Raw genomic sequence first — 26689 nt, forward strand, 5'->3', positions numbered from 1 at the left:
AATATTTCTGCACGTGTAGGGTCCGCTTTACCCAAAATTAATTAGATAAACTTTAGTCGTGTCTAGGGAATATTACATTATTTTATGTAAAATTGAACTCCCTCTCGGTAAATCAAAAAGGATGCATCGATTTAAAATTATGTACTGCTAAGTAATGCAGTTTCTCCGTGAAAATATTTTCAAGGTGATTGCCATACTGAGATGACTCCCTTTCGAAAACGTACGCTTTGAAATCTTACTCGAAAACCTTTCGCTTCCTAGGAAAAGCCTATCCTCCAATCCATTTCCACTGCTCGATCCATACACGTGCTTCCGACGCCAAACGCAGGCGCCACTGTTGTCAAACGACATTTTCCACACTCACACATGTACACTCGAAGTTTTTATGTTTTCCATGCGAAACAGCGATGATAGCTTCGAAGAATCGCACAGAAGCTGTCGGTGGGGTGGGTGTGTGTTGGGTGGGTTCACTGGAAAACCAAACTGTATCATCTTGTTCTCGGTTTCGGTCAGGTTGGATATTGGTGTTTCAATCATTTCTCGTTCTCGCTTCGATCCGTGCGCGTTTCGATACTGCTGAGGTGTGTGATCCACGTAAATTAAACGTTTTGTGTGTGAGACAAAAACTACAAACCCGTTTTTGCTATATTTGATCGAACCGTAATGGATAACCTGTTGGGTGAAAGTCGCTGCCGATTACAAGCAGTAAACTTATTTAGAGGCTAGGCGAGGTTAAGGAAAATTGGGAAAAGTTTTACCAATTGTCAAACTAGTGGGTTCAGTTGAGGAAAACGTAATTACGAAAGTTGCTGTGTATAACGAGAAAAAAGTGTCAGCCTTTGTAAGGTATGCAAGGATTGCTAGTGTACAGGAAAAGAAACGAAAAAGGATTCATGTGATCCAAGGAGCAAACATCAATGTTAATATGGGAATATCTCTGGCGGTCTAGTTTCAAGTGGTTATATGCGTGAAAGAAAGCAACAGTGTTGTATGTGATACCAAACCTACCGATGGTAAATAACCAGCAAAAGGATTACATTTCAACGTAGGACAGCAAAATTTAGTGTCCTTCTTTGATTGTTCTGATTTCGATGCAAAAAGTGAACACTCGTTTCGTGCTACGCGAATAAAGAGAAAAGGTAAATGTTTGATATTTTGACATTTATCGTTTTACACCTTTCCATTACACAATATAAATTTACAAGTAAATATTGGGTTCCTAAAAGAAGAAGAGCAATGTTGCAAAAGGTTATCTTTTATTGTATATTTTATTTTATCATAATACGATATTCGAGCAGTGCATGAAGCAACGGAGAACTGCTACGTGATGTCGAAGACTTTTTGACCAGTTTAGGACACAAGTGGGCGGGTGTGGGTTGACTAAAAATATAAGCCGCCTTCTAAATTTAACGTGTTCTATATATATATATATATATATATATATATATATATATATATATATATATATATATATATATATATATATATATATATATATATATATATATATATATATATATATATATATATATATATATATATATATATATATATATATATATATATATATATATATATATATATATATATATATATATATATATATATATATATATATATATATATATATATATATATATATATATATATATATATATATATATATATATATATATATATATATATATATATATATATCAAATATTCACACGACCGCGACAATATTAAAAATGCAACCATTTAAACAGAACACTCCTTCACTAACACAGCGCCTGGTTCAACTTGAAAAGTTTTCAAAGTTATCGTAATATTGCTCTGCTTACTACAGAAAGTAGGTTTCTTCAATATAACCTTTTGATTGTAAGCATTAATGACTCGCCTTGAAAAAAATTGTCTGCTTCATTGTTTTAAACAACTGGAGGTAGAGTTTGACAAGAGTAATATTAAAAACAATATGATTTGTTGGATTTATTCGCAAGAAATCCTCGATACCTTGAATGCGTAGACCATTCATGTCTTCAAAAAAGTTGCTTGAAATAGTATTCTCAACAACTTTGCCGAAGATACCAAGTCACTACTTTTTTGAAAAGGTTAATACTTTTACTTATTATTTTTAAAAGGATTGATCACCAAAATTATTTTTTTTCAGAATATGCAGTATTCAATACTTTTGTCAACATTAAGAAAATGATACAAATGTCAGGAAAGTCCCATATGTCCTACCCCAATCGAGCTTAGGAAGATGAAGAATTAGGTGTCAGCGTGTTCTGGCTATGTTTCACCAATGGAACAGTAGTTAACGGCCTAGAGTTGACTATGGATTCGTGCTCCACAACAACGGTTACTAAAGTTTTCTAGTTCCGGGTTCCGATCAGCGGTCATTGATCCTAGAGCCACCTTGACCGATCTCACGAGACGCACACAGGAATCGCCGAAATCGGAAGCGGATGACAGATTGAAAACCAACTTGGTGGTCGAATTAGTGAAGATCTCCGCCAACTGCTTTCCGATCGCATCGATTTCTTCATTTAGTTCCCTGCTGACTCCCAGAAAGTTCTACGACGTAGTACAAAACGACTATCTTGTAGGATTCCGTCGACATCGAATGGATAACTTCCAAATGTACGGCTGCGGCTTCAGCAGATACGTGAATAGGACACCGACTCTGACTAGAATTGGTCCGACGTAGTCGAGGTCGACATAGGAGAATAGGCACACTAAAACAGCGAGACGAGACTATGGCAAGATCACCATCTTTGTAATAGCTTGTGCGGCTTTAGAAAACTTGCAAACATGATAATTTCTTACGAAGGTGAAACACGTGAAAACACTGTATTGGCGTATATATCGGCGGTGATACCATCCAACAAGCAATGCAGTCAACAGATGGTCGCGTGGTAAGATGATCAGGAACTTGAAGTCGTACGTAACGTAGGGAACTGTACCGATAGGATTGTAGACTCGCATCAGACTATGCGCGTCTTGAAATGGTTTCATTTTGTAAACCGGACTTGTCCTCTCGATATCCAGTTTGAGGTACTCGGTATCCTTGCTTAAGTCCAGGTATACTACAGATTGCACTAAATGCCAAGTATGGTTCTTTGCCTTCTGCAGTTCTGCTTTCCTTAAGATGACCGCCATTGGCAGCTGCTTGTGGACACGATACCAATAGCTAACTGAAAATGGACACAAGTTACTACTCTCAGCAAACGTTGTCATTTAGCGAAGCTGCTCCAAAGTATGACTTCTCGGCCGACGGCCAGCTCTTGATGTATTAGACAAGGGCCTCTTCCATCTCTAGCGGTTTCCTTGATGTCGTTTTCTGCCACTCCAATTCCGGTACGTATGGGAACTCAGAGGCACGAAACCAGCACGAATGAACATCTGTGCTGCTTTTCCCCACTTGGGATCGATCACCCTACTCTGAAGGTCACGACAGTGTTTGAACTGAATCCAAGCCAGGTAGTTTCTGAGTCAGTCAGATTGTACGTTGACAAATGGGAAACGTGTGATATTTGTAATCTGCTTTTGCCAGTCTTGTCCCTGACAGGGCACGCATGAGGTTCAGATGATGCCCTGATAAAGCCTTCAATTGTGCTACTATCACCTCAGTCATCACTAGTGTGACATATACTTTGCCGTTTATTACTGCCTGGAAGTAGGTGGGAGACGTTGTCCTCGTTGGCGTCAGTGAAGACATGTAGTTCAACTGGCCCGCATTCGGCGGCCGGAAACCCTGGAAAGTAGGATGGAGTTTTGTATAGCTCTACGTTTCGTAAAATGTGATCCAAGTGATAGCGAGTCCGAATAGCTTCATTCACCGAAATCCCTGATAAGTTCGCTCTGGGAGTCTTATTTAGGTTTGGCTGCACCAGGTGTCCTGGATAACCATCTAGGCTTGAACGATAATGTGTGATAGTAGGCCTTAGGAGTCTAACACTCCGCAAGATATTCCGCTTCGTCCGCAACTGGCTGTAAACGCGGACATCTTCTTCCGATATCCACAGTAGACTCAGAACTCCTTCCGCTTCATTCTTCGTTTCGACGCCTACAACCTTCGCTTGCGGTTGATTGGGTTCCCCAACCTGTTGGAGGAGGGCTTTTGAGTTCGAGTATCTAGAATATCTTTTTCACTTCTAAAGCAACCATGATCGCACCGTCTTCCGCGTCGAAAATACAGAGATAGTCCTCTAGTGCTTCCTCAGAACAGCAATCGCAGCCCGGGTGATAGCGACTACGTTTTCTCTATCATTCATGCCCTTTGCGTACTGCGCTAGACACGACGAGCATGTGGCTCCAAAACTTCCAACGTCGATCGTGAACGTTCTCACCGGATCACGCGGAAAAAGCGCTTGCTGGCGTATTCTGAATTGGTGAAACATTTCATTTAAATCCCCAAAAACTGTCCCCGAACGCTCTCGAAAGCCGCAGCACGCCGCTACGAGGGGACCCAGTGGATCTGGGTTTTTGAAAAGCATAGTGTTCAGTGAAATGCCTCCGACTTTCGACTTCGGATCCCAGTATAGACTTCATCTCCAATCGCGCTACTTTGTAGATATAGTACTCGCCACTGTGACGTTGCATGCTATCTCGCAGTTCACCGTCCTTATTCATCGAAACATTCCAGACGGCGCATGTCCAAAGAAAAACTGCAGGGAAATGCCACTTCATGCCTTTGAAGCTCTCTCGGTTCCCTCTTCCAGGATTTTGCGAGCGCGTCTTTTTCGACTGTGAAATGACGCTCAACTAGGTCGTGTAGCTCTTGATAAGCTGTATCACAAATAGTAGGATGCAGTTCGCTGAATCAGCTATATATACGTAAATCAGCATTATTCGATCCAATCAAGATGCAAGGAAAAAGCATCTGTTTCGGAAGGGTTAGTTACTGGTTCTCGTGTCAGTTAAGGAAAATCAATCAATCTTTCCCAAACCGCAAACATCTATGCAAAACATTGTGACTTAGGCTCCTGACTGGTCCAAGCTAGGTACAAGGGAGCTGTTTCTTCGTTATCAATACCCGAACTCGCCGCAATAGACTCCTCGACCAAAGTCTTCGCTGTGCCGTCATCCAGGAACGTGAAAGTTTCTACCGATGTCCCTTTCCAGGAAACTTTTACTTGAAGAATGCGAAACAACGTTGACCTTTCGGTGCGCATTTACCCTTTCATTTACATTTACGTATTGTTACTGTTGCTGGACGCTTGCTGCACTTCTTTAACCGGTTTTTGTGTTTTTGACGCGTTGAGTATAGCATCCGATGATGCAACAGTTGACAACATTCCACTCCGCAACGAAATTGTAGCTTAAACGGGTACCTTCTGTGTTTCCCCAGCTCGCCCGTGTATTTAGCCATTAACACAATTAGTGACAACTGTACCATCCGGTTGAAAATATTCGCAAATCAACTGCGGTGAATTGACCTTTATCCAGCGCCCAGTCCAAGTGTATCTTTGCTGGTATCTTCTCTATACTTAAAGGCCCCATAATCAGCCCAACGCTGTGGAGTACGATGTACAACGGATTGATAGCACCAGAATTGCACAGTGGAGTTGAGATCGTCGTTTGCAGCTGGCATCGTCCTGTCGACGATGCGCATCGTTGAAATCTGGATGGACGATATTGGTTCGCTACAAGTCGGAGCTAGTGCTGGTCAGCAACGATAAAAAAATTAAAGGGTTGTGTACAGGACACGACCACGGTGACATTAAAAATGTAGCTTTTTTCAAGAGCGTGCAAATGAATTTTATCTATCACACATATCGACTCACGTTCTTGTTCACTCGCCTGTTTTCATATGTTACAATTTCCTATATACCCTCCCCATCAAAACATAATTTATTGAAGGTCTTTTAACGGTAATCTATTATTACAATTAATCAAGTATCTCACTAGGTGATTGGCATTATTTGGCTGATCCATCTAGTAAAAATAGGCTGGTCTGTCCAGAAAATATATTCAAAAGAAAAGTTCCATATTGAGAGCTGTGATGATGAAGCCCACGCCCGCCAACGGAAATATACAGATTCTCCATGGAATATGAAATTTCATTTTCCATTTAAATTTTCAATAATGTACTAATGAACTTAAGTAAACAATTTTAAGGTTAAGTATTTCTTGGTCGATTGGTGGTTGAACAAATGAAATTATTTGATAAATTACATTGTTATACAACGTTCGCACTACCGGTTAAAACGGGTTTTTATGCTATCTTGGTGACATTTTTCTTGTTGCTAATTATTAAAACGTGTTATAACTCTGTAGTGTAAACATTGTATTGTTAAACCAATTCTGTAGCGTTTTATGTTATATAGGTGTTTTATGTGGTAATAGGACTGACATAATATATCTTCAGTACAGCGGTTTGTTTCATAATTTAAAACAGATTTATTTTAAAATTTAAATTAGTATACCCAACCGTTCTATTTGTTGTATACTTTAAAACGCAATTAGAACTGTGTTTTAAATACATAGGGTAGGACAGATATTCTGACTGGATAAACTGGGAAAACAATTTTAAGTCCAGTAACGCTTAAGACATGGCTTGAATTTGAATCGAAAAAGAGCACCCGCTTAAACTGCTGCTGGGACGGCAAGTTCTGCTTTAAAATTTTCCGTTGTGTGCAGTACGAAACAAAAGTGTTTGAAATTAGAAAACAAAAAGTTCTGCTGGAAATGTGATTGTTTCCGATGCAATTACACTCAGATTTTTCACGCAGGGGATACAGGCCGTGTAAATGAAAACCGCGTAAATTTAAAAAAAGCCGTAATGAAAACCGCGTAAATTTCAAAATCCGCGTAAAAAAACCTGAGTGTATTCTCCTATATAAAATACTACGCTGCTTAACAGTGCAATAACTACAAAAGCACGTTGTCAGATGCCTTACTTATAAAAAAACATACAACCGAAATATGAAACATGAAAACCAATAGGCTCTTTACCCTACGCTACAAAGCGCCGTAAACATGGATTAACAAGTTACAACGCACACGCATGCATAAAAATAAATATATATTTTTCAAACGCAACACTCTTAAGCAGCACAACACACCGTATTGAATTAAATCCAAACCACCCCGCCCACCCACTTTGCAAATCATTCTGTGACACCGTGCTGCATCCGAAAAATCCGCACACGGCCACCGCTGCCGAAAATGCATAGCGTCTACCGCTTATTGTAGTGCCCAGACGCTGCAGCCATGATCTTACCCGTTCGACATAAGAACAAAAACTGATTCAAACGGGTACGCGTCACCTCTATTTATAAACTAACCGTATATGGTTTAGTCACTTATAGAGTTTTCGATTGAAAGAACTGGTGTAGTTTTCTGCACTGAAATTGCACTTTTCTTGCAGAAGTGTTGTCAAAACACCGACACCATGTTCCATTGATTGGAACTGCAATAAAAAAGTGCAATTCCAGTGCAATTTCGGGGCAGATATTTGGCACCGAAAATTTTGTCGGTGGAGCCAGTGCACTCACTAACACCAACAACGCAAACGTCAAAACAACCCAGCCGTGGCCGCTAACAGATGTTCTTGTTGACATTCGATGTGGATCATTGAAAAATTATACGTGAAGAACGCTTTTTTCTCGAAAATTTTAGTTTTTGTTATTTGTAATTTTATTAGTGTTAACTGTTTTTCAGGTCAAGGAAAAATAACATTACATATTTTACAAATGGAAGGACTAATATACACGTCAATATTCTCTGGTTTTTGATAGCCTTTTCAAATCTCGTTTAGTGATTTCTTGAAGCAGGTTATTGTCGGTTAATTATTTCAATTGGAAGTGCGTTCCAGCTAAGGGCTCCGTAAATCAGCACACTTTTTCTGCTGCTGGCTGTGTTCATTGGGATGTGGAATAAGCTTGTGCGCTCCGAGACGCTTTTCTGAAGATGTTCCAGGATATGTCCGGGGTACTATTCGTAGAACCCGACTTTAAAGCAATTGTAATTCTTTGAGCTGAGTTGATAAACCTGGAACATACCGTGTCACCGTATGTGAGATAAGGTATGATGACTGCTAGCATCAGCTTCTTGCGTGTGGGTGTCGAAAGGACAGATGCGAAGCGGCGAAAAGTCCTTAATGTGCCGAATACTTTCTTTGTGATATTATTCACCTGTGTTGCCCATTTTAAGTTGCTGTCCATTTTTAACCCTAGATTGGTGACTTCTTTGGACAGCGGGATAATCTCTCCGCAAAATGAGATCTTGCTTTGGGGTGTGATGTTACCTTGTTTGTAGAAGATTACAGCCTGGGTTTCGCGTGGGTTAGGGAAAAGTTTGTTGCTCGCTGTTCACTGTTCGATTGCGTTGAGATCAGCATTTAATATATTGATCATATTTTCTACATATTGCACCGGGCCGGAAATGTAGATTTTCATGTCGTCGGCGTACAGGTGGTATTCGCAGCGTAGAATTTCAGGCATGCTATTAATATATAGGGAAAATAACAGTGCACTGATGTAGAATCCTTGGGGAGTTCCATCTGTAAGTACTCTCTCCGCTGACTTCTTCCTATCTTCTTTGACAAGCTGAGTACGGTGCTTCATGTATGATGTCAACAGGTCGCATGCATCAGCATAGAAACCAAACTCTTCTAGCTTTTTGCGGAGTATCCGGTGACTTACGCAGTTGAAAGCAAGCGACAGGTCGACAAGAACCATCACAGTACAGTTGCCTTTGTCTAGGTTGATATAGATACCGTGTACGACTTTTGTTAGGGCGGTGCTAGTACTATGACGTTTTTGATATCCTGATTGATGTTTGGCAAGCAGCTGTACTGCCGTGATATGCATAACAGTCTCACCTGCATAGGAAATCCATAGCAAATGGGACTGTTATGCGTATCACGGCAGTGTAGTTGATGGTAGTCCAGAAAGCTATAGATCTGGTCGAGCAGAATTTTCTCGAATATTTTAGAGATGGCTGGGAGGACACTAATTGGTCGATAGTCTTTTGGCTCGACGTGATTGGCAGATTTCGGAATCGGCTATGAAGGCCGTTTTTCAGATTTGCGGAAACCTGCGACTATCGATTATCGCATTGAAGAGGTGAACGAGGATCGGACTGATGTGAGGGCCTAATAGCTCGACAAATGAGATAGGTTAGAGATGGTCGGGTGGTTTCAATTTTTTCGAACCCGAACCCGAGTGCTTAAAAATTTAAAAACCCGAACCCGGCCCGAGCCCAAAATTATAAAATTTGAAAAACCCGAACCTTTTAAAATTTAAAAACTCAAACCCGACCCGTACCCCAGAGTGAAAATTTTGTAAAACCCGACCCGAACTCGAGAGTTTTAAAATTTGAAAACCCGAGCCCGACTCATACCTGAAAATTTAAAATTTGAGAAACCCGATCCGAACCCACTTTACTAATACGAACAATCAACCAATTACCCCGAAGATTTGGCACCAGAGCGGGATCCAGGGCTAATCTAAGAATAGTAGAATCACTCGAACCTGAAGTAGCCCTACACGTGTTGAGTTATATCTGCCTATGGCGAAACGAATTGCTGGCGAGTAGAATCCGCATTTATATATTTATTATTATTGAATGTCGGATTTGTAATGTTCTGAGAAATTTATAAACCGTCGATATCTTAACCGGAAAGTAGGATAAATCGGAAAGTAGGATGGGCGCATTAGTCGCCTTCCAATGCGCACACCTTGGCTAAAGAGTCCGCCTTCTCATTGCCCGCAATAGAGCAATGTGACGGGACCCAAACCAAGGTAGTCTGGTAAGATTTTTCAGATAAAGCACTCAGATATTCCCGGATTTTCCCCAGGAAATACGGTGAGTTCTTTCCAGACTTCGCTGCGCTGATGGCCTCAATGGAAATGAGACTGTCCGAAACGATGTAGTAATGGTATGCGGGCAGGGTGTCAATGATCCCGAGAAGATAATTAATGGCAGCTAATTCTGCGACGTAAATTGAAGCAGGATTATTGAGTTTGAATGAGGCAGAAAGATTTTCGTTGAATATACAGAAGCCTGTGGACCCGTCGAGAATTGATCCGTTAGTGTAGAACATTTTGCCGCAATCGACTTGATGGTATTTATTATAGAAAATATTTGGGACCACTTGTGGGCGAATGTGATCCGGGATGCCACGAACCTCTTTCTTCATGGATGTGTCGAAAAATACAGTTGGATCAGAAGTATCTAAGAGATGAGCACGGTTAACGTTATACAAAGATGAATTGATGTTCTGTGCCATGTAATCGAAGTACAAGGACATGAATCGGGTCTGAGAATTAAGTTGGACAAGCCTTTCGCAATTTGCAATCATCAATAAGTTTAAAATATCGCATCGAATGAGCAATCGATATGAGAGGTCCCAGAATCGATTTTTTAGCGGAAGGACGCCCGCCAGCACTTCGAGACTCATCGTATGGGTCGATTGTATGCAACCCAAGGCAATGCGCGAACAGCGATACTGGATTCTCTCTAGTTTGATGAAATGTATGTTCGCAACGGAGCGGAAAGCAGAAACATTCGTACTCCATCACTGATAGTATCGTTGTTTGGTACAGCCTGATTAGGTTTCCTGCGGATAGGCATCCCATCATGTTCCGGTTATTGTACGGAGAAAGTTGTACCTTTGTTGGCACTTCTGTTTCAGATACCTAATGTGACATCCCCAGGTTCCTTTAGAGTCGAACCAGACCCCGAGATATTTGAATGTTGAAACCTGAGCAATAGTTTTATCCATTAACTGAAGCTGTAGTTTCGCTGGTTCACGCTTCTGAGAAAATACGACTAGCTCAGTTTTCTCCGCAGAGCTCGATACCCAGCTGGAGAGCCCAAGCAGACAAATTGTCCAAGGTATCTGCAGTGGTCCGTGCAAGTCGACGGCTTTGGGACCTGTAATAGAGACCACACCGTCATCTGCAAGCTGACTTAGCGTGCAGGAATTGACAAGACATTTGTCAATGTCATTCACGTAAAAATTGTATAGGAGAAGGTTTAGACATGAGCCCTGGGGAAGGCGAATGTAGCTAAATCGTGATGTCGATAAATCACCATGCGAGAAATGCGTGTGTTTTTCAGATAACAGGTTTAGCAAAAAGTTATTTAAAATTGGTGAAAGACTTATCATAAAGAATGTTGATGAAAACTGAATCGTAAGCCCTCGTGATATCCAAGAATACTGATATGTTATTTTAATTTCTGTTGAGAGCAACGCAAGGCGATCGTTCGTCCCTTTGCCTTTGCAAAAGCCAAACTATGTATCTAACAGTAACCCTAATAAACATCTTATGATTCAAGAGCCTAACGAACAGTTCAGGGTATCATCCAAACAATATGTGGAATCGTTGCACTATATGAGTTAAAGTTCGTGTATAATATTTTTTATTAGGGAAGCCATTTGCTTCGACCTAATTGTCGAGGCGAAACAAGATCATTTTCTCGAATGACTTCCGGATACACGATAGCATTGCAATCAGTCGATACGAGTTGTGGTCGGAGGCTGGTTTTCCTAGTTTTTGGATGGCGATGACACTCACTTGTCTCCAATCATGTGTCCAATGTTACCCTCAAGAAACTTTCTAAATAAATTCAACAAGCGTCTCTTGGCAGAGTCTGGTAGATTCTTCAACAAGTTGAATATAATTCTGTTTGGCCCCGGGGGCTTTATTGTTACATGATAAGTAAGCAAGTGAGAACTCCACCATCGAAAACGGTGTTTCGTTCGCAGTATTGTGAGGCGACGTGGCGCGGTAGATTTTCTGTGCCGGGGCGGGATCCGGACAAACCTTCTTGGCGAAATCGAATATCAAACTGTTTGAATATTCCACGCTCTCGTTAGTACTGCTTCGGTTTCGAATACGTCGGGCCGTGCCCCAAATGTTTCGATGTTTCTCTTGTTAACCCGCCGACAAAGCGGCGCCAGTAACTGCGTTTCTTGGCTTTCATTAAACTTTTCATTCGCTTTTCTAATATCGTGTAGAGTCGAAAGCTATTGATCAACCCGTCGTTCAGTAAGGCTTTATACGCGGCAGCCTTCTCCGCGTACACGTCTGAGTACTCTTTGTCCCACACGGGTTGGGAGAACGTTTTTGGGTGTTCATGTCGGGTACTCGTTTCGTCTGAGTTTGAATCTCGGTATCGAGAATCGAGTTGGATAAAAACTTATACTCTTCCTCCGAGGGAAGTACCTGTGTCGAATCGATTTTGGATAGCATTTCTGCGTAAGAGCGTCTGGAGCGATCTTTGACGGATCGCTTCAGGTCATCCGCGCGAAGTTTGTACGTTGGGCATTTCAAAAGTGCATACGGATTCTCCCCACAGTAAACACACTTCTTAGCGGACCTACTGCAAGTATCTTCTGCATAGCGTTCCCCACATTTACCGCACCGTTGCTTGTTACTACAGTAGGTGGCCGTATGACCTAGCTGCTTGCAATTGGAACAATTCATGACCCGTGGTACAAACAGACGCACAGATAGACGAGCTCCTCCTACTTCAACGTAGCTCCTAAGTGCAGATCCGGCGAAGGCTACGCGAAACCAGTCTGATGGATATTAATTCCTATCTTCGATGTACTTTGAGTGTAAATGCTTGCACTCCAAAATCTTAACTGATTGAAAGTTAGGGTCATTAAAGCGGCCAACCTCATCATTCATTAGATCATCGACAGTTAGACCCACATCACTTACCACAACGTCAATCTTCACATCACGAGGAGGAATGTAAACGCGATACACCATTGTAAAGAGGCTATTACTAACGATATCATTGACCGGTTTCAATGCAGTAGCGACTGCGCGCAGTTTATCTGACTGTAACTTTTTAATCTCGGTTACGGCCGAGTAACGTTTTGTCAGCTCTCGCGCAGCAGTTATGCTGTTTAACCATACCATCCAAGGACCAGCGGATCCATCCTGGTAAACGTTGATTCGGGGGGGGGGGGTGGTGCTGTGATATATTTGGGGGAAGTGGGGAAGATGAGTTGGAGGTAACAACTTCTGTCTCCGACTCAAATAGGTGTTCCTCTTCCCCAAAAGATTCACCTTTGGAAGGAGATCCTTCTCCTTGATCCATTTTGTTGCGGGAGCAACACGCTCGACCGCACTGTTTAACTTAAATAAAAATAAAAAAATCAAATGCAAAAATAAAAAAAAAATCGATAAGAAACGTAAAAAACGAAACACTTCACCAGTTGGTTCCTGACGAGCTGGTAGGTGAATTGATCCTTCGTTTGTTTTATGCGTCACCCGCGTGACCTTTATCTGGTATAGCTCGTCTAAGCAAAGCCGTCTTTCAGGTAATAAAACTGTTTAACACCGCACTACACTGAACTGCTTGACACAATTTAACGTTTATAATGTTTATACTCCTGCCCTTGCTGGGATAAACACCTTCACTGATATCGCCTAAATCAAGGTAATGTTACAACAAACATCGCGCGTGTGTAACGAAGGAGCGCTCGGTTACGAATGCTTGTAACTCTTTTATTCTGTATTATAGGCTTATAGACCATAAGCCTTTACCTCCATAGTTTTTGGATAACTTGAAAAAAAAAACAAGTTCTTTCAACTGGGCATCCATGAATATATAACGACTAAGAGATCACTGTTTACGATTATAAAACTGAAGACAAAAACGTTCATGGATGACTTATAGCAATCGTTGCAATCAATTTAATATTGAATTCCCTAAACCTCAAGGAGTGTATACAATATTCCTTTATTTCTGGGAGTTCTAGGATAACCATGAGACGTTCGTAGAGTACCTGTGGCATTCATTGAACTCAATACAACATTGCACTTGGTATCATGAACCTCAAGGAGTATGCAGAGAACAAAAAAATATAAAATAGGATGGTCAGAATCGGACCATGGTTGGGTATTTCGGACCTTTGGTTGATTTGCTTGGGAATGTCCATACACAATCTAGTAAAAGAAAAACTATCTGAAGCAAATATGAGTGCGGAGTCGGAAAATCGGTTAAGGGAACCCTTCACTAGCGCCGCATAGTAGGAGTAAACTAGACTAACCTTCGGGCAGTCCTTAGCCTACAAAAGAACTATGCCGAACACATCATTCTTAATTATCATGATATTGAAATCCAAAAAATAAAAGAAATTGCATGTTCACTAGCGCCGCCCAGCGGATGAAATCCGAATGAATCTTCTTCCATCCCCAAGAACCTTATTGAGAACAACATCGACCTAAACCATAAAACCTTTGAGATAGAACCAAGGATAGAACATAATTTTCCAAATACTACGCTAGGCTATTATGTACTTTAGCGCAGCCTAGTGGACGAATCTAAAAATGATTTATTCATTTACGTGCAGCATTTGATCTACTGATGTATATCGTCAAATTGAGTCACTAGCGTTGCCCTGCAAGTTAATTCCAAAAATAATCCATAGGTATACGGGTTGATCTTGACCTACTGAAAAACTTTTCTGAAAAGATCATATCTTTCAATTAACAGAATATTGACATATACCATTATATTATGTGCTGTGTGTGCTCACTAGTGTCGTATAGAGAATTGCAGACTAATCGGTCACTAGCGCAACGTTGCGATAATTATATGATCTACGGAAATCGTTTTGTCGAATTCCTTTCAAGCGGTCCAATTAACCGCGCATTAAGAGACACAACTCTACATGTTGTTCGGTGTGGGATTTGTTTATTTTCCCGTATAAGTTGGTACCACAATGAATCAAATTGTTCAAAACCTTTTTGATCAACATATTAGGGTCTGCACTCTGGTTGTCCACCGTTTGACTGCGCCGTATAACAATATCTACACATTTTGATAAATTTTCCGACTGTACCTAATGATTAATCCGCTTAAAGCAACACTTATTTCTTATTTAAGTGCTTTATTTTGTAAATAAACAAACATCAGCTGTTGAATGACAGCTCGACAAACTACACGCACACATTCAAGAGTGCACTCGATTTGCGTTGGAGCGTTCCATTGGCACCGTGCCAGTGCAAAACACTGGCGCGGTGTCAGTGCCATCAATCGAAAACCCTATTAGGTGCGAGTGTGTGCAAATGCCAACGTTACCGAAAATCGATAGCGCTTATTGCATCGCCCGGAGACGATGTTGCTCGTATGGAATAAGAGCAACAACTGATTTAAACGGACATGCGTTGCTTCTATTTATGACTTTTCGTGTTTCATTGAGCAACTAAGCTGCCCTCTCTTGACGGCTGTGTCTGAGAAATCTGCCTCACGGATGGTAATTTTCCCGTTTTTCGTGAACTTTTTAATTTTACCAATTTCCAAAAGTCTACTTTTATTGGAGAGATATTAAATTATTACCAATATTTAAGTTAGGTGTTTCTGAATCGGTTGGTGTATGAATGATTAAAATCCATCTAGTAATATCGGAGTTATAAGCGTGCAAACCTTACATAGTTTCGTTACATGGGAGAGAGTTTAGATTTTAGAATGACACCTAGCCCCAGATAGTGGAGTAAGACATTTTTAATGTCAAAAAAATCCAGCGTGTCGTGATCAGCGTCGCTGGGCACACAATTCCATCGATGCGTGCGCTGAAGCACCTGGGCACGATGGTCAACGATCGGTTAAATTACAACAGCCAGGTCGACTGTGTTTGTGAAAAGGCTGCGAGGACTACTTACGCATTGGCGAGGATCATGTCGAATATCGGTGGAGCAAGATGCAGCAAGAGACTTCTCCTGGCGGGTGTCTCATCTCATAATGGCTGTTCGTGTCGCGAGCACGCACAGAACGATTTTGTCGGAGGCGGTATGACTTACTTCCGGGATGATCCGGAGGAAGAATATACGGAATGTAGCGAGACTGGTCAGAGTAGACTCGTTGGCTAGAGTGTGACAACGCGAAGAATGGAAAGTGGATTTACCGACTCATCCCAAATATGTCGGCGTTGGTGTATAGGAAGCATGGAGAGCTGCTAACAGCTAACATCATGACTCCTCTGACCTGAACGTGGATGAGTTGGCAAAAACGCTAGTAAGACCAAGTGAAACCACTATGCCAAAAAAACTACAACCAATGAACACACGTCGCCCAGTCTAGTAAACGAGGAGCTTGGCACCCTCAGCGCTAGTTGCCTTAGAGCTGGAAGCCACACTCAGAGAGCCAGCATAGAAGCGGACAGAGAAGAGCGAATTATAGTTTTCCACGCCACAGGGACTACTCTAAAATGTGAGATAAAGCGAAGCAAATCGACTTACTTTAAAGAAGCGAAGCATACCGCGTGACGATGGCAAGGATCAGAAGCCCCCGATCCCTCTAGAAATGTGCCATAGCAAACTGAATGTTGTCGTAGAAGGGCTCTTCTTGGTGGTCGGCCCAACCACCAATTACAATTACATCGTATGGTGAAGTAGAACGAAATGAATCAAGGCACCAACGAAGAACTCGTAGCAGTGGCGAAGGGTCTGAAGAAGACGAAAGCGCCCGGATCAGATACCCAACATCGCATTGAGAGTAGCACTCCAGGTATTCCAGGATATGTTTAGAAAAGTGCTCCAAAAGCTTCTAGAAGGTATCTTTGCTGACGTATGGAAGATACATTTATAGATCTTATAAGATACTGGTACTACCAAAAGCAGGTAAACATCCCGCGAATCCATCGTCGCATAGACCACTATGCCTACTGAGTACGCTCGAGAAACTCTTGGAAAGGATCATTCTCAGTAGGTTGACAACATTTATGGAGAACGATTAAGTTTGTTCGAAGAACCACTTCAGATTCCGAAAACACAAGTTTACGGTGGGCGCTATCCGAACCATGATCGAGAAAGCTGATACATCGCTCCGGAATAATAAAGGAGGATATCGGTATTGTGTCGTGATAACGATATACGTCAAGAACGCGTTTAATAGTGCGAGCTGGGCAGTCATTGCGGTTTCACTGATGGCCCTAGCTATCTGTGCAGAATTCTGAGAAGCTTTTCCTAGAACAGGGCACTGGTCTACGGGACAAACAGGAAACATAAATCAGAGTTTCGGTCGGAGTTCCACAAGGCTTTATTCTAGGTCCAACGCTATGAAACAGGATGTAAGAGCTTCGAGATGATCGCAAAGATCCTGAACGGTTATATCAAAGGATATAAGCGGGCTCAGTCGGTTTGACTTTAGGGCCAGAGTAACGCGAACCTTGTTATCCAAACATCAGATGATCAGTTCGGGTCGCCTTGTCACAGTAAGTTACGGCAACTAGCCTAGGACAATGTTTCAATAGCCTACAGCTCGCCAGCCTCTGTTTTAACCTGCTTAGTCACCACTCCGTTTACTGGGCATATACAGCATAGACATAACCTGTGATACACAAAGTAATCAACTTTTATCCGATTCCGACGCCTTGCCCTGCAGCGCTCTTTGAAGTCTGGCCAATTTCTAGACGTCAAAGTAGCCGCACGCTGAAAGAAGAAAATAGAATTTGAGTATCTTAATGTGTGATAGTTTGACTTTATTAAAGAGGGTGCCGCACTATTTAATTAATTAAGCGGCCTACAACCGACGAAATGCATACAATAGCAATAGTGTCTTGGCTTCGTTTCTAAGACTCAATATAACAGTCGAGTATTTGTTCAAATGTTTACACAAGTGTTGTAAACTGATTTGTTCCAACATGGAGCTCTGTACTTCGTAGTTTCTGTCTCATTAAAAACAATTGAATGAAATAAATCCATTACAGTACAAATAACTCGAAATTGGTATTTATTTTTATTCGGTTAACTTTTCTCGTACAACCTATGAATCGGTAATTATCTATCTATCTCATGAGAATTTTCGTTTTTCATCATCATTTCAGATTTTCAAACGCACGCTGAGTTTCGGCCCTAGTCGTCAAAAGATTATGCAATTTCCCAAAACCAACGAACGGTGTTGGTTGACATCATGGTGCTGAGTACCGAATGGTCCCAGGTGGAAATAATTGACCTCATCAACGACGGCAATGGGCTCGGCTTCATGCTGGTTGGAGGTCGAAGCACCGGAGTAGTTATCAAAGCGCTGATTCCTGGATCCGTAGCCGAACGCGATGGACGACTGCAGAGCGGCGACCACGTGCTACAGATCGGCGATGTTAATCTGCGTGGTTTTAGCTCGGAACAGGTGGCAACCGTATTGCGACAAACCGGACATCAGGTTCGTATAATAGTGGCTCGTCCGGTGGAACCTACCTCACCGGACTATCAGGCTCTGGCCAGCCATGCACCAATCATACCCACCAAGATGCTGACCGATCCGGAAGAGCTTGATCGAACCCTGCTGCAAACGGCCGGTTACACGTCGGGAGCGTTTCTACAATCGCCCGTTGAGGAAGTGGAGGAACTGTGTCAGACCCATATCGAAGTGGTCGCGGTGAACAATACAATAAATATCGATAGTAATAGAATAGCACTAATTTCTCCGTCATCGATATCGATCCCACAAGTGCTTAGTAAGCCCTCACTAGAACTTGATCATCAGCAGCAGATGCCACCGCCACCATTGCAACCACCCGATCCTCAGGACTATGTCGATCTCCCGGAGACACCCGAAACGGAAACCTACGAAGTGGAGCTAAGGAAGAATGTGTACGGTCTTGGCATTACTGTGGCTGGTTATGTATGTGAAGAGGAAGATCTTTCGGGAATTTTTGTGAAGAGTATTATCGAGGGTAGTGCCGCGGAAATGAGTGGTAAAATTCAAATCAATGATCGCATAGTGGCAGTCGACGGCAAGTCATTGAGTGGCGTAACCAACCACCAAGCGGTGGAGCTTCTTAGGAATACGGATATTGCTGTGAAACTGTCACTAGAACGGTTTCTGCGTGGTCGAAAATATGAGCATCTACAGGTGGCATTGATTGATACAAGTTCCGCGAGTACACATGCTGCGAGCAATTCCCAATTGTCACAGTATCAGCATCGGTGTTCGATTGTTCAGTCACCTTCGGTGACAACGTTGTCAATTTGTTTGGCAAAGTCGGATGCGGATTCCATGGTAACCGAATGTGGGGACTGTGGAATCGAACCGGAGATGGAATCAGCTACCACGTTTGACTCGAATGTGTTCCTTCTGGAAAATGGTGACTGTAGTGAGAATGGTTTGTATGAAAATGGGGATATTATCGCGGCAATGGCTGCGTCTGCAGCCGCTACACCGATGAGAGAAAACATGGATTTAGTGCTTGATATGCAGGGTGATGTTATACGCAGTGCTTCACAGCTTGTCACTCCAATCGTGGAATTAAACCCGGTAATTGAGATGTGGCAGAGACAGATTCCTTGTAGTCAGGTGATATATGCCGATATACAGAAGCTGTCCGGGTTGGGGATTAGTTTGGAAGGCACGGTTGAAGTGGAAGGTGGTGTTGAGGTACGTCCTCATCATTATATCCGATCAATTTTGGAGGATGGTCCTGTTGGACGAGATGGAACACTGAAGCCGGGTGATGAGTTGCTACAGGTCAACGAACATCGTCTGCAGGGGTTAAAGCATATCGAAGTGGTAAAGATCCTTAAAGAACTTCCCGCGAAAGTGAGAGTGATTTGTGCTCGCGGTTCTTCCGCACCAACTGTGATCAATACTTCCCAAAATGCGGAGGCATTCGAAGCACGCAGTCTCCTGGCTGGCGGTCTTCAAAGTCTTCAAAGCTTGCAAGGAATTCTGACAAAAGCCCAGTCAGAGAGTTCGCTGTACACATCTAGTACGGCTACACTGACCGACCAGCAGCGTTCCAAATCCGTGGAACAGGTGTCCGGTTTGGCCTTGTGGACCAATGAGGTAATCTACTGTGAAATTGAGAAAACGGAACGCGGTTTCGGGTTCTCAATATTGGACTACCAGGATCCGTTGGATACGGAAGGTACGGTGATAGTGGTGCGAGGTTTAATCCCTGGAGGATCGGCCGAAGCCACGAACTTTATCTTTCCCGGTGACCGACTGGTCTCGGTGAACGAACATAGTCTGCAGGGGGCTACGTTGGATCTAGCGGTGAGTATACTGAAAGGAATTCCTCTCGGAACGGCACGAGTCGGACTGTGTCGACCGCTGTCGACGTCGGATAACAATCTGTCATCTACGCCGGAGACTCCCACCACATAACTACAGATAATTGATCTGTTTTTCGAGCTTGACATCTAGCAAACGGGCGGCAAGACTCGGCACATTGACCAAAAGCAGATCAGTTTAGTTCGAACCGGTAGGATATGTTTTGTTGTCGGTTAGATTAACATATGATCTTGAGTGCGCTGTTGAAATTTTGATTACGTCAAACCTGTGCCGTAAGAGCTTTGGATTAGACTAATTTGACCGCGTTCTGTTTGTTGAGTTCTGCACCAGCGAAAAAAAATACTTGGGTACCAAGGAAACATTCCATTATGCATAATATTAGAAAAACGAAGTAAACAAGAGAGAAAGAGTAAAGAAAAATAAATGTTGAAGGTGTAGGGGAGATACAATCGAGTAGAATTCTAAACGCTATTGTCATTGCCTCATTTAGTAACATTGCGGAGTAGAAATAAAGGAATTAGGCACATCGAATATTGTCTCATGTCAGGGATTCGATCTGCTATCAAATAATTAGTTTATATGCTTAATAATGAAGTCTTCGGCGCGTTTTTAGAATTTAGTGAAACTCAGTTTTTGACTTTTAAATCAAAAACACGGTGGTGCAAAATTAAAAATATTGAACTACATTTTAAGTGATTTAGCAAAGGTTGTAGTTCTGGTCAACTGCAACACAAAGCACATTTTTTCAATTTAATATACACACACACTTAAATAATTGAAAAATTGGTTGAAAATAACCGCGTAACACGTAACTAGGGATTTCCCTATGGTTCGGGTTCCAACTTGTCCCTGTCCGGCAGACACTTTTTGACAGGGCGGCCCTCTACTAGAATTTCCGATTTTCTTACATAAACAAACAAAAGGGAAACCAAACAAATATATAAATTTATCGGCTATTATTCCTTCACAAGACCACTTCACTGTTCACCCACTGCTGCGGGCGGAAAGGCGGTTGGTCTCGTCCGACCCGCCGGGACAACAGCGGCCGAGTTCTCCCGGTATTATTGTTGGCTGTTCCGGTAGCGGTCCTTAGCGGTTAGCTAGGAAAGTGAGTAAGGCGCTTTTGCAGGACTTCCCTAGCGACTGGTCGAATAATCGTCGGACCACTCACTTCCCGTCAATGGCGCGGGTAGCCACCACAGTGACCTATCTCAGGTGGATCCGCTGTCCAAGCTGCTATGATCGATTAGCGGTGAAGGAGAGCAAGGCTCGTTCGGCTGATCCTCCTTTGCGAGGGCGGCTTGAAAACTTCTAGGTCCTTTATGGTTAGCCGGGGAAGCGAGTGGCTCCTTTGTGATTTGCTTCCCTAATCGGCGTCCCGACACCAGACCGCGAGCCGGCACTTTTGCGGGAATTTGCTTCCGCGCACATACGCCTTATTTTGCAGGATGGATTTGTCCAGCAATATATCGTTCACAACCGAAAACAACCCGAACTGAGCTGCAACGTGGTCCGAAACCAACTGGCTCAACAATGATGGCCGCCTCTCGCACGTTATAAACAAATCGCTCTCCTTGTACCACCGCCATCGCTAACGCCAACCGTTCTGCGAATTCGGCACATTTTTCTACAGCAAGAGAGAATTGTGGCCTATCCAACCCTATGTTACTTATTCTCAAACATAAAACAAAACTTATCTAACCAGCATCAACAAAACCATCCACAAACGCAAAAATGAACAAAAATTTACAAGTAAATATGAACGGTACCGAACAGCACAACGTTGCGCAAACAAATACACTCTACGGAGTGTGTACACAAAAATAGTTATATTTCCACCCAGTGCTAAATTGTTACCTTGACGGGTTACAACCTATAAATTTTGCTATAAATCAAGATTTTGAGGTTATACAACATTTTCATACATTATTAGGTTACCTGACCTCAGCTCGATATGTCCACGACCAGTTAACCTGTTGGTATAACTATAGGTATAAGTGTACTATACTAGTGTACTATCTGATTTTCAATTAGTTTTTCATATATTTAAAGCTAGTTCATAAAAGAAAGATGTTGTAAACAAAGATATACCTACTTCGAGAACAAATCACAAAAAATGCTGCGTTTTACCGATTTGGAAGGTAAATAATGCTTTAACCTATAAGATAACTTTTCACTGCTAAACAAACCACAATGAATAAAACAAACTACAACACATAAATCGTTTTCGAAGGCAAAGCGTAAGAAAAAGTTTTGTTACGCGCATTATCGCACAAACGGCGGAGTTACCCCTCCTAACCTCAAAATGAGCATTAGATAAAAAAATAAAAAGAACCGTCAAGCTACGCCGGCAAGGAATGCGAAATGCCAGCAGAATTTCAACTTATCAAAACAAAGTGCGTCACAGATAGATCCACGAGTTATAAATCGTAAATCTCTAAACGACGTCTCCTTTCCACTAATAGCACCTCCGGATGCGATGGGAAATCCAAAGTCAAATCAGAATAGGTACGTGCGGTTGGCATTGCCAACTGCCATCAACCCTTAAATTTAAATCCACTCGTCGACACTCTTCTCAAACTACCACTGTATTACAAAGTAGGTATATAGATACATGTGCCGCCGAATGGCATCTTTCGCCATTCGAGGCAGATTGAATTTTTCTTTTTTTTTGCGGTCGGCATTCAGCCAACGAACGGAACAGAACAGAAGTCTAAATAAATAAAATTGGTGTCACTGGATGGGGAGGAAGGAACTCTGATCAACAGATTGTTAGCGTTCCGCTGAATAAAACTGCCGCTGTGAGAATCGGATTGTCTTTTAGTTCCAGCACGTAGTGCTCGACTGCAGAGTGGAACGGAAAAAGAGGAGACGTTGATTTGTTGTCTCTCGAATAGTCAGTTGGGGTCCAAGCGCTACTTTAGATGCAAGTGGATGATTGTGAAATATAGGGTGAAGTGCCTATTTTCACCATACTAAGGAGGGCGCCTCACTGATTCATTAATTACTCGGCCTAGAAACAATGGAATGCGTACAAATTGGCATCAACAGCTTTGCTTCGTTGTTAAGTACCAATATAATAACATACATGCGCTGAAAACAGTGAAATTCTCGTGTTTGAGCGCAACGAAAACACGAATCGAGTGCCCCTATTGTTGCGCTACCATTTGACTCAATGCGTTAAACAAAGATGGCAGACACTGCTCTAACCAACTGCTTCAAATGGGTAGCGTAATAATAGAAACATAGCGATAATGGGCTCATCACCCTATTTGATCGCTAGAATGGTAACATATGTAGAAATTCTGCTGGAAAAACGTTATTGATAGAATCGATTCAATCTATCATCAGATGCGAGAATTAAGTTGCCCTCGATTGTTGGTTTTAATTTGATTTATGATAATGAAATGTGTACTAAGAAAAACACCTAAAATATTGAATGAACTCTTCGAGATCACGTCGACAGATTGTACCAACGTTTCTGTTTAGCACATGCGTACATGGATAATTCAATTTGTACCAAACCTCTCCATAAAATAAAACTAGATGGAGACGCTTGATATTTTTTAATACAGTTCTGAATTTCCGAACCACTAGGAGGTTCTCATTTGAAATCTTCAAAGATTTTTTTCTTGGCATTTTTCAAAGGTATAAGTGTACTATATTGTGTTAAACGGGTTTTTCGATTCACGCATCAAAAAAGTTTCTACAAGCCATTGTTCACTGCAACGTCGTGGCCGCCATGGGACGCTCATGGCTTGAGCGCGCACCACAGGAAGAAACCTTTTCAAGGCCTTATGAACGTTCCCAGAATGGTTCGCGTTGCACTGTACATGTGTACAGGTCTCGACAACGTACGGCATTTCTGCCTCCGATTTCACTTGCTTAAGATATTTCCGGAGTGCCTACTTCATGATGGCCCAGTAGTACCCAATTGACCGCAATTCCGGTGCGTTCGAAGGATTAAGATCCTTTGGCACGAAATTTAGCTCCTTATCTTTGTACTACAATCGTGATTCGCTGGTTGGACACTTTTTAACTGAACCGCTTTTTAGTTGGACCTCCGATAGTTGGACCATTGTCCAACTAAAAAGCATCTGAATACCAACATCTCATGCCAAATTTACTTTGACAATCAATCTGACAATATTTAGAGATGTGAACAGATGCATTTAGACTACTAACGTCTCTTTTAGAGAGTTTTTGACATCTGCCAGTCGGTCCAACTAGCGAATCAAATCCGTTAGTTGGACAGAGGGTGTGGCCCAATCAGCGAATCACGACTGTACACGCTCATTGAAAATAATTCAAAAGTGAGTGACCAGCCACTCAATTCCATAAAAAGTGCACATGGTCAAAAATTGAGTTTTCTTTACTTACTCAGTTTTGAGTTCGGGTAGAAAATGTCAAATTTGAGTACTTTTTACGCAAGCACCAAATATGAAATATAAGCGCTCCGTATTTTTAATAATAGTAACAAACGCATTAAAAATGTATTGTATTTGTATTTAAAATTCCACTTACTTGCATCTCCAGTCGTTAATACGATGCTTATAAATATATTCCGAGGTACCTTCTCTACTTTCCTGTATATAAGATCTCGTGCTAATGGATCTACAAAATAATAAAGTATGTTATTTAAAAAAATAAACAACACTTGTGAAAACTCTCTTAGCTTTCTGAATGTCTCCTCGTTGATTCTTTTGCTGTTGAATCAACATTTGAAACAATCTTCAATTTTTTGTTTGCGGGCTGTACCACTTCGTGCGCCAGTAAGTATTTTTTTCACTCAAATGGTTGATAATTTAATTGTTACTCAAGAGTTCAGTCAATTCTACTCAAATCAATACTCATTTTTTGACAGCTTGCCCCTGTTTTTGAAATAGAGTAGCGGGAACTCAAATTTTGAGTAGTTTTGAACTAGCGTGTAATCGAGAACATTCCCACTGAGACGTCCAAAAAATTGTTTCAAAATCGTTCAACACGGATCCAACGATGGACGTTTGTTGAACGGTTATTTGGACGTTGTCCAAATTGGTCCAACGAACGTGCTTCATTGGACGATTTTGAAACCAGTCGTTCTTAGAGGGTTTTTCGCAGAGGGGTAACAACTTGACAGCTCGTATACAAATCGTCAGGTATCTGCTACGCCGCTATGTTTTCAAAGCCAACATCTAAAACGTCGCGTTAGGGTCGATCCACAATAAACAGAATCGATTTCATTTGACACAATTTTGTGATAGTCGAGTCCGTTTAATTTGTTGGTGCACCGTGGTGTAAAATTTTTGTTATTCATCGACATGTCAAAAACAACACATTTCTTCAATTAGCTGTCCAACATTTTCACTTTTTAACAAATGTCTAAACATTGCGTCATGTCGTACGGTATCTGACTAGTGAAAATCGAGGTTCGAACAAAACGAGCAGAACAATTTGAACTGTCAGTGGGGCCCATAATTTCTGTGCCTGCTGAGATGTTGACTTATGTCAGATCAATACAAATGGGATAGGGGTGCCATATACGTGCAAATCGTTGAAACCACTTTTTTTGGGTCTGTGGGTCTAAAATGGCGGATCAATCTTTATTCAAGAGCAATTTCTAAAAAAAGCGTAAACTTGTTCACAGTGAAAATTTTCTTGTTCAGATTTTTTTACTTCCGATAATTCATTTTTGAAGACTTTTTGGGTTTAGTGTTGTTTTGTTATAAAAATAATGCATCTTTATTCCGATGCATTATTTTTAAATGATTCATGATTTTTTGGAATCATCAGCATACAAACAAGCGGCGCTTTGCATTGCAATGTAAACAACACACACAATGATACTGGACTGTTTTTCTCCCTCTCCGATAGAAAATGAGCTGTCATCACTTCTGAATTTTGTAGAAACCTTTGCACCGCATGCTGTCAGAAATAAACGATCGAAGTCAATCCCGCCTTTGTTAAATGCGAAGTGAAGAATGATAATCACAAAACTAAATGTATTTAAGATTAACGACAAACTTTCGAGAATTGTCATATGTGAAAGACATTTCAAGGGCGACGGGAGAAGAAAAAAGTTCACACTAGAAGCGCACTCAAATCAAATCATGCATTTTACATTTTACAATTTGTAATCCTTTTATGAAACTCCAAAATGACGAATTAACTTGTTTGTATTGATATTAAATTATTACGCTGTTTTGAAATGATCATCTTGATTACCGCTTCCGAATGTAAATAAAGAAAACAAGTTCGTAAAAGACGTCACGGAATTATTTTCTCGTATAGGAGTTTACAGTATCGCAATTTGTGGACGGCGTTCTATGGTGGCGACATCATTCGAAACACGGTGGTTTCATGCACCTTAGGTTAAACGTCAAGTTGCGGGAGGGTTGATTTTTCGAGTCATGGCACCGGGCTACACTCAAATAATAAATCACGTTATTTCTACGTGAAAACATACATAGCTTCCATTCACCTCACTTAACCGTAAATTATATTATATAGCCCCGTAAATTACGGATAGTGCCACTCAAAGTAAAAATTACGTCTTTTTAACATACTCACCAATATAAATTCATACAAAAATATATGTAACTGATCCTGTTTTGTACTCGGCCAAGTCAACACTAGCTCTGAAATACAAAAAGGAAACACGAATTTCGATTATCATAGAGTTAAATAATAAGTAAAACTTACGCTGGAGAATTCGCAGAATTGAGGTTCGACCATTTTCACTTAT

At 41.5% G+C, this 26689-nt stretch overlaps 1 protein-coding gene across 1 annotated transcript; it reads left to right on the plus strand.

The window, feature by feature from the left end:
• Positions 1–642: 642 nt before the first annotated feature.
• On the plus strand, positions 643–21143 carry LOC131681167 (patj homolog). The gene is made up of 2 exons (XM_058961879.1): positions 643–1139; positions 17780–21143. Exon 2 carries the CDS (start codon positions 17866–17868, stop codon positions 20056–20058), a length of 2193 nt encoding a protein of 730 aa, XP_058817862.1. The 5' UTR covers positions 643–1139; positions 17780–17865; the 3' UTR covers positions 20059–21143.
• The last annotated feature ends 5546 nt before the right edge of the window (positions 21144–26689 follow it).

Source organism: Topomyia yanbarensis, chromosome 1 (assembly GCF_030247195.1).
Source record: "Topomyia yanbarensis strain Yona2022 chromosome 1, ASM3024719v1, whole genome shotgun sequence".
NCBI lineage: Eukaryota > Metazoa > Arthropoda > Insecta > Diptera > Culicidae > Topomyia > Topomyia yanbarensis.

Bases quoted from the DNA above. Each gene is read 5' to 3' on its own strand.
- LOC131681167 (XM_058961879.1), top strand. From the start codon at position 17,866: ATGGTGCTGAGTACCGAATGGTCCCAGGTGGAAATAATTGACCTCATC.